This window comes from Myxocyprinus asiaticus, chromosome 46 (assembly GCF_019703515.2).
Source record: "Myxocyprinus asiaticus isolate MX2 ecotype Aquarium Trade chromosome 46, UBuf_Myxa_2, whole genome shotgun sequence".
Classification (NCBI taxonomy): domain Eukaryota; kingdom Metazoa; phylum Chordata; class Actinopteri; order Cypriniformes; family Catostomidae; genus Myxocyprinus; species Myxocyprinus asiaticus.
Window position 1 is genome coordinate 22,361,071 of NC_059389.1, and position 12,432 is coordinate 22,373,502.

General features: G+C 37.0%; 1 protein-coding gene across 6 annotated transcripts in view; it reads right to left on the reverse strand.

Moving 5' to 3' along the window:
- Positions 1 to 12,432, reverse strand: part of LOC127435563 (genetic suppressor element 1-like) — a 66,991-nt gene that overhangs the window by 19,879 nt on the left and 34,680 nt on the right. For all 6 annotated transcript variants that reach the window (XM_051689103.1, XM_051689104.1, XM_051689107.1 and 3 more), the window contains 4 exons: positions 6,597 to 6,778; positions 4,468 to 4,631; positions 3,185 to 3,382; positions 1,232 to 1,399 (listed from right to left, as the gene is read on the reverse strand). In XM_051689103.1, the coding sequence (XP_051545063.1) occupies positions 1,232 to 1,399; positions 3,185 to 3,382; positions 4,468 to 4,631; positions 6,597 to 6,778 (712 nt within the window). The remainder of the gene's footprint in view (positions 1 to 1,231; positions 1,400 to 3,184; positions 3,383 to 4,467; positions 4,632 to 6,596; positions 6,779 to 12,432) is intronic.

Below are 12,432 nucleotides of genomic sequence, written 5' to 3' on the forward strand. Positions count from 1 at the left end.
TCAAACATGTGGAATGCTTTTCCTCCACCATTAATGGTATGAAATATATATTGTGATAAAAATGTATATCCAACGATATGAAAATATTGTGATAATGTTTTTGGCCATATTGCCCAGCCCTAATTATGACCTATATGAATACACAAATAAATTAATAAAAATATCAGTAAAGGGATCTAAAGTATTGATAAAGTACAGTGAGAAAAAAGTATCAGGGTATATAGATATAAGACTGTATCAGCCCTAGCATTACCCACTATATGCAAAAATAATCGGTTTGACAGATAATTGTTTTACCGATATTCACACTTTTCCACGTAATCAGTTATCTGTTCTCCAGTACTGGGTCTACTGATAAGTGCCGCTATTTATTCTCAAGTGAAAACTTATAGCAATGCAACTAAGCTTAGTTGAAAATAAAAATGAAAATAGATTTGCTACCATTTAGATCGCTAAACAACTTTGCATAAATATACTACTTCTAATAATAACAACAATTATTATTTTTATTTTTATTATTATTTGTATAGATGTAATAAAATATGACTAATGACTGTTTTGTATGCAAACTGAAGTAGAAAAACAAGACCAGTCACAAGGCAGTATGCAAATATTACAATTACATCATCACTGGCAGTTAGATTTTGAATAGCTTTGAGTAGCCAGACTTTTGAATACATGCATATAGTCTGGTCCACTTTTCTGCTTATTTTGGCCAAGAACCACCCCCACTTTTACAAGAATATATTGTTTGACCAATATGTAAAGTGACCAATCACAGATAAGTTTGCTTTTAAGTGATGTTAAGCATGGAACTGTCCAATTTATAAATATTTTTTTACTTTAATTGCCAATGAATTAACAAAAGGATTTGGCAAACGGATGAAAAACAAACAAAAACACAATTGGCAAATGCTTTTTCGAAATACAATTTAAAATGTGCAATATTTCAATTTATTCATTTATTTCTATATATAACTACATTTCAAAACATAACTTAAATAAACAGTTTTAAATATATCAGTTAATTTGTCCATATAAAAAGGGAATTCATTTATTTACATTTTTATTTTTACAATGGATTTCAGGCCGAATTAGTTGCAGAAATTATGGAGTAGAAAATCAAAAATATTGTGAGGAACATCAATAGAATGCTGATTTGCAAGATCTGTAATTTTCATTACATTTAAGAAATCAGTTATAATTGTATTGTTTGTGTGTGTGTGTGTACCTCTCAGAGTGCAGAGCTGACAGAGAGTGGCGTGCCATATCACCGGGGTAAAAGACTCCCTGCATGGGCATGTGAACAGCAGAGGGGTGGAGGGATGGCAGGGTGCCCCCTTCTGGAAGCTGGTAGTAAGGCGAGCGGAGGGCAGACAGACTGTAGTAGTCTTCCATCCTAGTTCACCACAGGAAACAGAGGGAGCAGCAGTTAATTAGTGCCTCTATAAATAACCTAGTCATTCATTAACCTCTGCTCTCTGGCCTTCTGAAACGAACATTACAGCCTATTTCTGTCTCTGCTCTCTCACCCACCATTCATTCACACAGAGAAACATGCTGTGTGTGTTATATTCAGAATGAGAGGACGAATGTCAGCAGAGAGAAAAATGATAAACCCAAGAGAGTGTTAATATGAAATATATTGTACACTTGTGGCCAAACGTTTGCAATAATGTTCAGATTTTGCTGTTTCAGAAGGAAATTGGTACTTTAATTCACCAAAGTGGCATTCAACTGATCACAAATTATAGTCAGGACATTACTGATGTAAAAAACAGCACCATCACTATTTGAAAAAAGTCATTTTTGATCAAATCTAGACAGGCCCCATTTCCAGCAGCCATCACTCCAACACCTTATCCTTGAGTAATCATGCTAAATTGATCATTTGGTACTAGAAAATCACTTGCCATTATATCAAACACAGCTGAAAGATATTTGGTTGGTTAAATGAAGCTTAACATTGTCTTTGTGTTTGTTTTTGAGTTGTCACAGTATGCAATAGACTGGCATGTCTTAAGATCAATATTAGGTCAAAAATGGCAACAAAGAAACAGCTTTCTCTAGAAACTCGTCAGTCAATCATTGTTTTGAGGAATCAAGGCTATACAATGCTTGAAATTGCCAAGAAATGGAAGATTTCATACAAAGGTGTACACTACAGTCTTCAAAGACAAAGGACAACTGGCTCTAACAAGAACAGAAAGAGATGTGGAAGACCAGATGTACAACTAAACAAGAGGATAAGTACATCAGAGTCTCTAGTTTGAGAAATAGACGCCTCACATGTCCTCAGCTGACAGCTTCATTGAATTCTACCCGCTCAACACCAGTTTCATGTACAACAGTAAAGAGAAGACTCAGGGGTGCAGGCCTTATGGGAAGAATTGCAAAGAAAAAGCCACTTTTGAAACAGAAAAACAAAAAGAAAAGGTTAGAGTGGGCAAAGAAACACAGACATTGGACAACAGATAATTGGAAAAGAGTGTTATGGATCTAAACCCCATTGAGCTTTTGTGGGATTAGCTAGAATGTAAGGTGCGTGAGAAGTGCCCGACAAGACAGACACATCTATGGCAAGTGCTACAGGAAGTGTGGGGTGAAATGTCACCAGAGTATCTGGACAATCTGGCAGCTAGAATAACAAGGATCTGCAAAGATGTCATTGCTGCACGTGGAGGAGTTTTTGATGAAAACTCATTGAAGTAGTTTAAGAAGTTCTGATTTTTTTTTTTTCAAATTGTAATAGTAATTTTTCAGGTTATTAATGTCCTGACTATACATTGTGATCAGTTGAATGCCACTTTGGTGAATAAAAGTACCAATTTCCTTCCGAAACAGCAAAATCTGTACATTATTCCAAACTTTTGGCCACCAGTATATGTACTATGTAGACATACTCTTCACAATGCAAAACCTCCTTCCCAGTCCACCCAGACTATTTAAAATACGGTAAAATAGAGTCATCCAGAAATCACAACCATGAGCAGATTAACATATGACTGCCCACAATTCCATATCAACACCTATTCAGTATTCAGCAACGTTACCCGCCCTAATTAATAATGCAATTTCTATTTTATTTTGATTAATCATTCGACCCTGAAACATACTAAATATTGTCGTTATGAAAAAGTAAAGATGAATTTCTCTACAGATAAAGACTTTGTGCACTGCACACCTGTATGAAGCCAGAGAGGGGTGGGGCAGGTATCCTGACTGGAGGTACACAAGAGTTTCTGCTGCAGCTCCTGGGCTGAGCCCAAGAGGATGTAAAGGCATTCGTAGCTCCTCAGCAGATGGGTATGGACGAAACCCATCCCGTAGATACTCCTCCTGAGCCCCTGCTAGCAGCATATGAGGCACCTGCCGAGACAGGCTAAGAGAGAAAGACAGAATCAAAAACATGAAAATGAGAAAAAAATACCCACTGAATATGATATGACAATACAAAAGAAGACAAGATAAATGAGTGTACCCATCTATGATAGTTTTAGCTTTGCTATATCATATATTTATTATTTTAAATGGATTAAACTAGGGCTTTCAACTTACAATTCAAATATTCATCTAATTTAAATAAAAAATGAGCATACGAATTCTCGATGAGTGCCAAGCACTGACGATGACTTGCATTCTTGGACTAAAACAGGCACAGTGCAATGCATAAAACAGAATGTGGGTGTCTCGAGATGCATTTAAAGGTTGAATTCTTTTTAAATTGACACAGCATCTAAAAAAATGCATCGGTACTGCAAGAAACACTGAAAAAACAGTGAGAAATGAAGCACCGGTCAAAGACGTCAGAGTGAACACCTCCAGAGGTGGAGGTCTTTGGCGGTTGTGTCTTGAATATGCCTTGGCTTGCTCTTATAAGTAGTAGGTACGTAGGTACAACTGTATTTAATGAAAAAGACTGTGGTACTGCTGGTATTATGAAGCTTAAGTCCGTGGTAGTACTATGGCACCGGTATAGGCTACTGTGCAACACTAAGTTAACCGTCTATTGAAGCGTTTCTTGTTTTACATATTTACTTAATATGAACTACAGTCTGAACTGGCTAAATCTTTTGACTTTATCATTTTATGCACAGTTGTTAACAGCCAGATATGTTCTTTGCCATTAACAATCATTGTAACACGGTGCTAACTGGTTTATATAGATTTAAAGTAGTTCCTTTGTAAAAAATAAAACAAAACAATAAGTGCAAGTTGTGTCAATTTGTGTGGATGGCACTCATAACGGAATGCATATTTACTCCAGTAGGTGGCAACAAATGAGCCTCTTTTATTTTATTATGAGTGAGTCATTCAATCATTAAATCAACTGATTCATAAAAAACAGAGTAGTTCACCACCAAAACAACTGCAGTGAATGAGAACAATTCACAGATTTGCTCGTATAAAACACTAGTTCAAAACCAGTTGTAGCAAGTGAGTGTTAGTGTGCTATGTAATACTAACTGAGTTTGAAGACGATGGTCTTGCATGAAAGCACTTGGGGTCATGCTGAAAGGGTGGGCCGCCCCAAGGAATGGTGGGAGAGATAGGGAGGTCTTCTCCTGAGCTGGTAGAGGGTGATCTGAGGACAAACACTCTTGACTGGACCCTCTCAATCCTGCATCAGCCTGGAAAAGAAAGATTTTTAGGGCATCATGGGGAGATTCTGCAAGTATAATAACAAGCTGGCACCTTGCAGTGACTTTGCTAGAACAATATATTTCTTTAATTTTGTAAAAGTCTTTGGTCACACTTTTTTATGTTACTGTGTATTTACTGAGTAACACAAATGAACTACATGCATTTACTGTGTAAATATCTTGTAGAGCTGCTTATACTTACAGTACATATTGTTATTGTTATAACTAATTAATAATAATAGTAACATGTAATATGTGTAACACGGACACTGTAAAAAAAAGTGTTACAAGTTTTTTACAATTATTTTATTAAGAATTTCTTACACAAGCACAATTTTTATTTGTATACAAAAACAATTAAGATCATGGTTAATGAGAAAGGCCAATACCGGATAGACATAGAGAATGCTTATAATGGATGAATACAAAAAACAAAAACAAAAACACGCTCTTATGGTGAAACAAGAAACAGCTGACTTCTTGCACTTGATTTGCAAATTGGATAACGACAGCACACTGAACAGGTAATTTGTTTTGAAAATGTTCTTCTCATATGATGTTATTCAAAGTAAGTTTCAAACTTGCTATGGAAATTGGTTGTATTTATACAAACTGTGTGTTACAAATGTGAATTATCATGCCTACTGAAAGTAATCAGACCCCTTCACCTCTGCAAAACTTAAATTAGACCCATATACTGTACTTAAAAATAAAAAAATCTTGCCACTTTACAGCAAATCTGCATCCATACATACCGAACAGACATCACATATGCACTTACCATAATGTTTTAATGTTGAAGGTGTTATATAATGGTGGGCAATGTGAAAATAAATGTAAATGGGTTTATGTGTCTTGGCTTTCCAAGCAATTAACATCTCATTACAAATAGGTGAGGGAGTTTGGTATAGGGCTTAGCCTAAAGCAATCACAATTAGCTAGAGAATATACAGTATTTAAACAATAGTATTCTATGGTATGTCTTCATGTGTGAGTTTGTGTTCATTCAAGTAAGAACAAAGACAAGAGGTTCCATGGCTTCACTATATCCTTTATTTCTCTCTCTCAGTCTATCCTTCTCTCTCTGTGGATAGAGATACAGAAGACTCTTTGTGTAAACAGAGATAGGGTAGTTTGATCAGGGGAAAGTGTCTATTGTCTCTCCTGCTGACTGCAGTGTTAAATAAACTCACAAAGCCACACACAGACCAAGAGCTGAACAAACCGCCCAACCACAAACACACACACACTTTGGCAGGATCTTGCTGTCGCGCCTGAGAGTAACCGAAATAATGGACGTGCAGGACACCCACAGATGAGCCCATTTGCACTAATCCAGCCCAAATTAAACCCTGTGACCCATCAGGATCCCAATCCGCTTTAGAGTGAAAACCTGTAGTCAAGCCTCCCTGACCACACAAACATCTACTCACACACTAGATAAGTACTGAAGGGAGATGAGAGATCAGATAGAGACTTTGTATTGATTGGAAGAAGTAAAGGAAAGTCACAGTTTACTGTCTACATTGTCAGCTGACTTCTAAGCCAGCATCCTAACTGAAATGTTTCTCATAAGTGACTGTTTAGAAATGCTCTATATAGGCAGCAACTCTGCTCTTCTCACATAAAATGCACATGAGATTTGACAATTGATTCCAATAGAGTTTGCTGTTAGCATGTTGCTAAGCTAACAACGTGCTTTGTTTGGTTTAAGAGTGCTGGCAAAAGTTTGTTCCTTAAACATGAACTGTTCCAAAATAATTGGGGAAATCTGTGTTTACTGCATTCATACAGTACTTCCAACTGATTAACTATTTTTGGGGCATTTGCATCAAGGAGCACAGAAGCATTGTTGGTGTTATAAGTATTAAAAAAGACAGTTTTTTTTAACAAGTCAAGAAATGTTTGGATGATTTTAGAGTTTTTTTGCCCTTTGAAAGTCCTCTGCCATACCTGACGTCCTTCAGACCGCCAGAAACCGTTGACTGTTTTAGTCGGGGCGATGGTGACCACAGGTGGGGTGCCAGTAGTCGGGCCCAGGCTAGTACCCATGGCAACCCGCTTAGGCGTACTGACCAGAGAAATGTGATTGGTCACCGGGGAAGAAACATGTGATGACTCGCTACTGATAGGACCTAAAAAAGGGAAAAGAAATGACTTGTGAGTTCTGTACATTCTTGAAAAATGAAAGTGTCATCCTTTTAGCTCAAATATGTTTAGCACATTTTACCTTATATAAATCAAATTTGGCAGAATTCCACAGATTTACCAATAAAATCAGCACAGAATAAAACTCAAGTCTGCAGATTCTGTCTAATGGTGAGTTCACAAAAAAAAGTGTGTTCATTAAACATGTTAATTTTGCTACCATGGAAAAAACATTGCTTTTTGCAACTTTTCTTTAAGAGACTGGGATTCAGGCACAACACATATTTAATTTGAACCTGCATCTTCACAGGCATTTAATTTGAACCTGCAAGCACAGTCATTAATCACCAGGCCACGGCTGGGACAATTTGTTCGAAAAAATAAAAACAAACGAAACAATAATATCAAAGAATAAAAGTAGACTACACAAGAAATGTACAAGTAGCAAAGGAAGAGGGGGTGCATTTGTCTGTGTGTGCATGGCAGATAGAACTAACAACTTGTTAGATAAGTGAACATACATCATCACTTCCCAGACTGCAAACTTTTAAAGCCCCCTTTGGGCTGTCAGATCACATGCCAGTTTAAAGAGATAAAAAAACATACGATGCCATTTCCCTGCGGTAAACACACACACAAACACTCACATTCTTCTCAAACCTGTACCACTGTTACTTTACTGTGATCAAAGATGAGTCGAGTATGTGCATGTGCGTGTGTAGTGTGTAGTGATAGCAGTACCTTACAGCATGCATAGATGTCTGAAATGCATATCTTTATGTCCGTCCATCCATCCATCCATCCATCCACCATCCTTCTAATCCATCTCTCCATACACCATGCTTCTAATCCATTCATCCATCAATCTGTCAATCCATTTATCATCCATCTATATGTCGTCCATCCATCCATCCATATATCCATCCAACCATCCAATTCATCCATCTATCAATACATCCATCCATCCATCTATCCATACATCTAATTCAGCCATTAATCAAATTCATCCATCAAGCATCCATCCATTTAATCCATCCACTATCCATCTAATCCATTCATCAAATCCACCTATCCATCCATCTATCCTTATGTCCGTCCATCCAAACATCTGTCTGTCCATCCAAACATCTGTCCATCCATCCATCCTTTTTTATGTCCATCTATCTATCCATCCATCCATCCTTTCTATGTCAATCTATCATCCATCGATATGTTTGTCCATCCATCCATCTGTCCATCCATTCATCTGTCTAAACCAGGGGTCGGGAACCTTTTTTCACTAAGGAGCCAATTTTTGGTTGATGCATTTTTTCCAAGAGCCATACCACAAACAAATAATTTACTATTTTCAAAAACAACATTTTTCAATAAAATAAAATGTTTATATTGCCCATAGACTACTCAAAAACAAACAAATATGCAAAAATTAATAGGTAACATGTTTGCAATATGGAATTAAGTACACGTGTTTGTGTGGGTCTCCATAAAATTACTTCATTTTACAATTGTTTATGAAAACAATGAGCAAAATTGCGGGTAGATGAGCAAAATTACCCGTGCATGAAATACATTTGGACGAGAAGCTCATGAACTGGATTGGGTCTCGTCACATTTTGCGGGTTGGCGGGTGCTATTTCACACCCTGGGTGCATATAAAAAATAACGAACGTTCAAAAAATCGTTCGTAGAAAATGCTCTTTACAGCTAAAATCAATAGTTATTGGGAAACGAGGCCCAGAACTCTAGGAATGTGCGTGTCTTGGAGAAGCGCATTCATTGCACTCGTGAACGGCGGCGCTCACTGCGCACACATATCAAATCAGACGTGCATCGGCAGCTTTTCTTTTGTCTTTTCTTCAAAATATAATCACACATGTGTCATCAAATGCACATCTTTGTGTTTAATTTCTTGTTATATATCACTCCGAGAAGTGGGTTGCCCCCCACAGTGTCTGGTACATCAGCAAATTTACCCGCCACTGTGCATGAAAAATCCACATTTGGCATTTCAAACCTTGTTCACCAGGAGTAGGCTGTATGACAAATTCGGAAGAAAGGAAATCAAAATGGTGTCACTGACTTCAAGCTTTGCAATCACACCCACACTTTCTGTTGGAAAATTAGAAAGTTTTAAACGTTCATGTGTTGGTGAATGGTTAGACACCCGGCGAGCCACTTGATTTTTAACAAAGAGCCACTTGTGGCTCGTGAGCCATAGGTTCCCGACCCCTGGTCTAAACCATCCATCCATTCATCTGTCTAAACCATCCATCCATTAATCTTTATATCCATCCATCCCCATTATCCATCCAATTCATCCATCTAGCCATCATCCACCCATCCATTCATCCATTCATCCATCCGTCCGTCCGTCCGTCCATTCATCCATCCATCTAATCCATCCACCATCAGTCTAATCTATCCATCCAATCAAATCCATCCATCCATCCAATTCGTCCATCTAGCCATCATTCATCCATCCATTCATCTATCCATTTAATCCATCCATCCATCCATCCAATTCTTCCATCCATCATCCATCCATCTTTATGTCCATCCATCCATCTATCCATCCATCGAATCATCCATCCCTCTTTATGTCTGTCCATCCATCCATCCATCCATCCAATTCATCCATCCATCCATCTATCTATCCATTCATCTATTTAATTCATCCATCCATCCAATTAATCCACCATCCGTCTAATCCATCCATCCATCCAATTCGCCCATCTAGCCATCCATCCATGCATGCATGCATCCATCCATACATCATCCATCCATCCATCTAATTCATCAATCTTTATGTCCATCCATCTATCCAACCATCCATCCATCCATCCCTCTTTATGTCTGTCAATCCATCCACCATCGGTTTAATTCATCCATCCATCCATCCATTCATCTAATCCATCCAATTCATCCATCCATTCATACACCCATACATACATCCAAACCTTAAAAATTCATGCTTTCTGAAACAATTTCAAACTTTTAGACAAGCCTTTGTCAAGTCAACATCAAAGTTTGTTTTGACAAACTTTATTCTTCTAGTTATGTATTAATTTAGGCGTTTATGACTACATAATATACTTTTGTTGTGGTTTTGACTGCAGTCATTGCGTGTGAAATAACCGTTTCCTTATTAAGAAAGAAACCTACACAATGCACAAAAATCAAGAAACACACACACACACACACACACACACACACACACACACGCGCGCACAGAATAAAGCCACCACCAATAAATGCTGTATCTATATAAGACACCCAACACAAAGCGTAAAGTAGGTCAGCTCTCCTCAGAGCGTTTGTGTCTGCCAGGGAGCTGATAAGGGTGAGGGACTCAATACTCTGGGTTTTTTACAACTTTATTCATTGAATTGTGTTGAATTTTACACTTTTATACACACCACATGGCCCAACACCAAAACAACACACCCATATGGGCTTGTTGAGCATTACATTTCAAAACTATTGGATTTAATAGGGAGCTGGTCCTCTCTTTGCTCCTATAACAGTTTCCACTCTTATGGGAAGGTTTTCCAGTAGATGCTGGAACATGGCTGTGAGGACTTACTCTGACATTACACTGAAGTTGGGCGATAGGATCTGGCTTACAGTTACCGATCTGATTGATCCCAAAGGTGTTTTAATGGGTTAAGGTCTAGGCTTTGTGCAGGTCAGTTAAGTTCTTCCACACCAGACTTTGTAAACTGTTTATTTATTAACCTAATTTTGTGTACAAGGGTAATTTTTTAATTCCAGGCCTGGAAACATAATGGAAGTTATGAATTCTATAATGTTCTATAATGAATATTATTTTTCTAGTTATATTCTGCTTTAAAATATTTAATATTTTTAAATATCAAATATGCAGTTACTACTACTGATCATACTTAATAGTTAAGGATCTGAACAAATCTCTAATCCAACGTATTAAACTTTGGTGCATGACTCATCTCACACTGTTTGTGCTACAAACATGAATTATACCTCAAATCTTGTAGATTATTGATAAGAGGTATGTTTTTACATTTCTAAGCTATCAGACTTTATGGCGGACCATAAACAGATGAAACAATTCCACAAACTAACATTGAAGGAGGGACCCAAACCTAAAAAAAAAAAAAAACGAATTTCACAGTCTTGTGGGTGGACTCTATTGTATGTGAGTGAATTTGTAGAGGAAACTTTATTTATATACTTACTACAGGCTTCAACAAAGACACACATTCACACTCACTCACACACACACACGTGCGTTCAAAAATGAAAATCCCTGAAACCTCCAAAGCCTTAAACAAAAGACAGCTTTTACAAATAGGCTTAGTAAACTGAGACAGGGCAACCCTGACATGCCACTAGTTGGTTTTCCATCCAAAATGTGAATTTAATTGTGAAATGCGAAAATTCGGAATATCGCAAAAAAATTTGCAAACAAAGCAGCATTTTCATCCCATGTGTTCAAGAGAACAAAATTGTCCCTTCCAGGAAAATTGCTGTAAAATATAAATAGAAATGAAATTGTAGCCACTGGGGAAGCCAAAGTGGCTCTTTTATTAAATTTAATAAATTGCTTACGATTTAGAGCCTGCAGTCAAAATGCTCTGATGAATTTCATGTTTGCTCTTTGTTAGTCCAATTATGAGTGAATTATTCAGTCAAATTACTTTTTTGATGCACATCTACAGTAGATATTTATTCTGTAAATGTATTGCCATCGTATTTTATGTGCATGTCTTCTTTCAGAATAAAAAATATTTCCACCTCAAGCGAGCATTTAAGCTTTTTATGCATATTTTGGAGATTTTTTTTGCATCTTGGTATTTCCATCTAACACTTTTTATGCGATATCCCAAAATTTGCATAAAAATAAGTGGATGAAAATTCAGAAGCAACCTACTCAAAGTGAAAAAGACCATTTTTGAAGGCATATTGAAAGTACAGACATACAAGCTCTTAACCAATCAATATAATTTGTTTCTTTCACTCCTTTTCTCTCTGTCTCAGAGCGGAACAAGAACAAAATAATCACTCATAGTGGATTCGTTTGATGTCGATACATACATAGCCAAAATGTGCATGCCCCAGAAAGCTTTATACAATGTCAGATCATTCAAAGCTTTGTCAGACTACACTGTTTCTCTCTACAACTAAATGCAACTGAACAGACTGTCTTTCAGTTTGACCTGATGTTTTGGCCTTCATTTAATGAGTGAAAAGACTCTTCTCATAATGTGTGCAGAATTTAAAGGGACAGTTCACCAAAAATTAAAATGATATCAGAAAGACTCGGAACAGCATAGCATAAAGGGAATGACAATTTATTAATATTTTTATTTATTTTATTTTTTCTTTTTTCTCCCTTTTTCTTCCGAATTTGGAATGCCCAATTCCCAGTGTCCTCGTGGTGGCGTAGTGATTCGCCTCAAGACTTAAGATAATTTATCATCGAGGAGTATGGGCAAAAGGAATTATTGGGAATTTTAGATATTGTAATGGTGCGACCATTATCTAAACTATCTGTTTTAGAATGTTTAAGAAATAAAAAATAATTTTTTGGAGAAAATGAAATATCAGTGAAAGGTTAAATGTAGAGAGGGCAAGAAAACTAGAGAATATAACGTGAATTCCC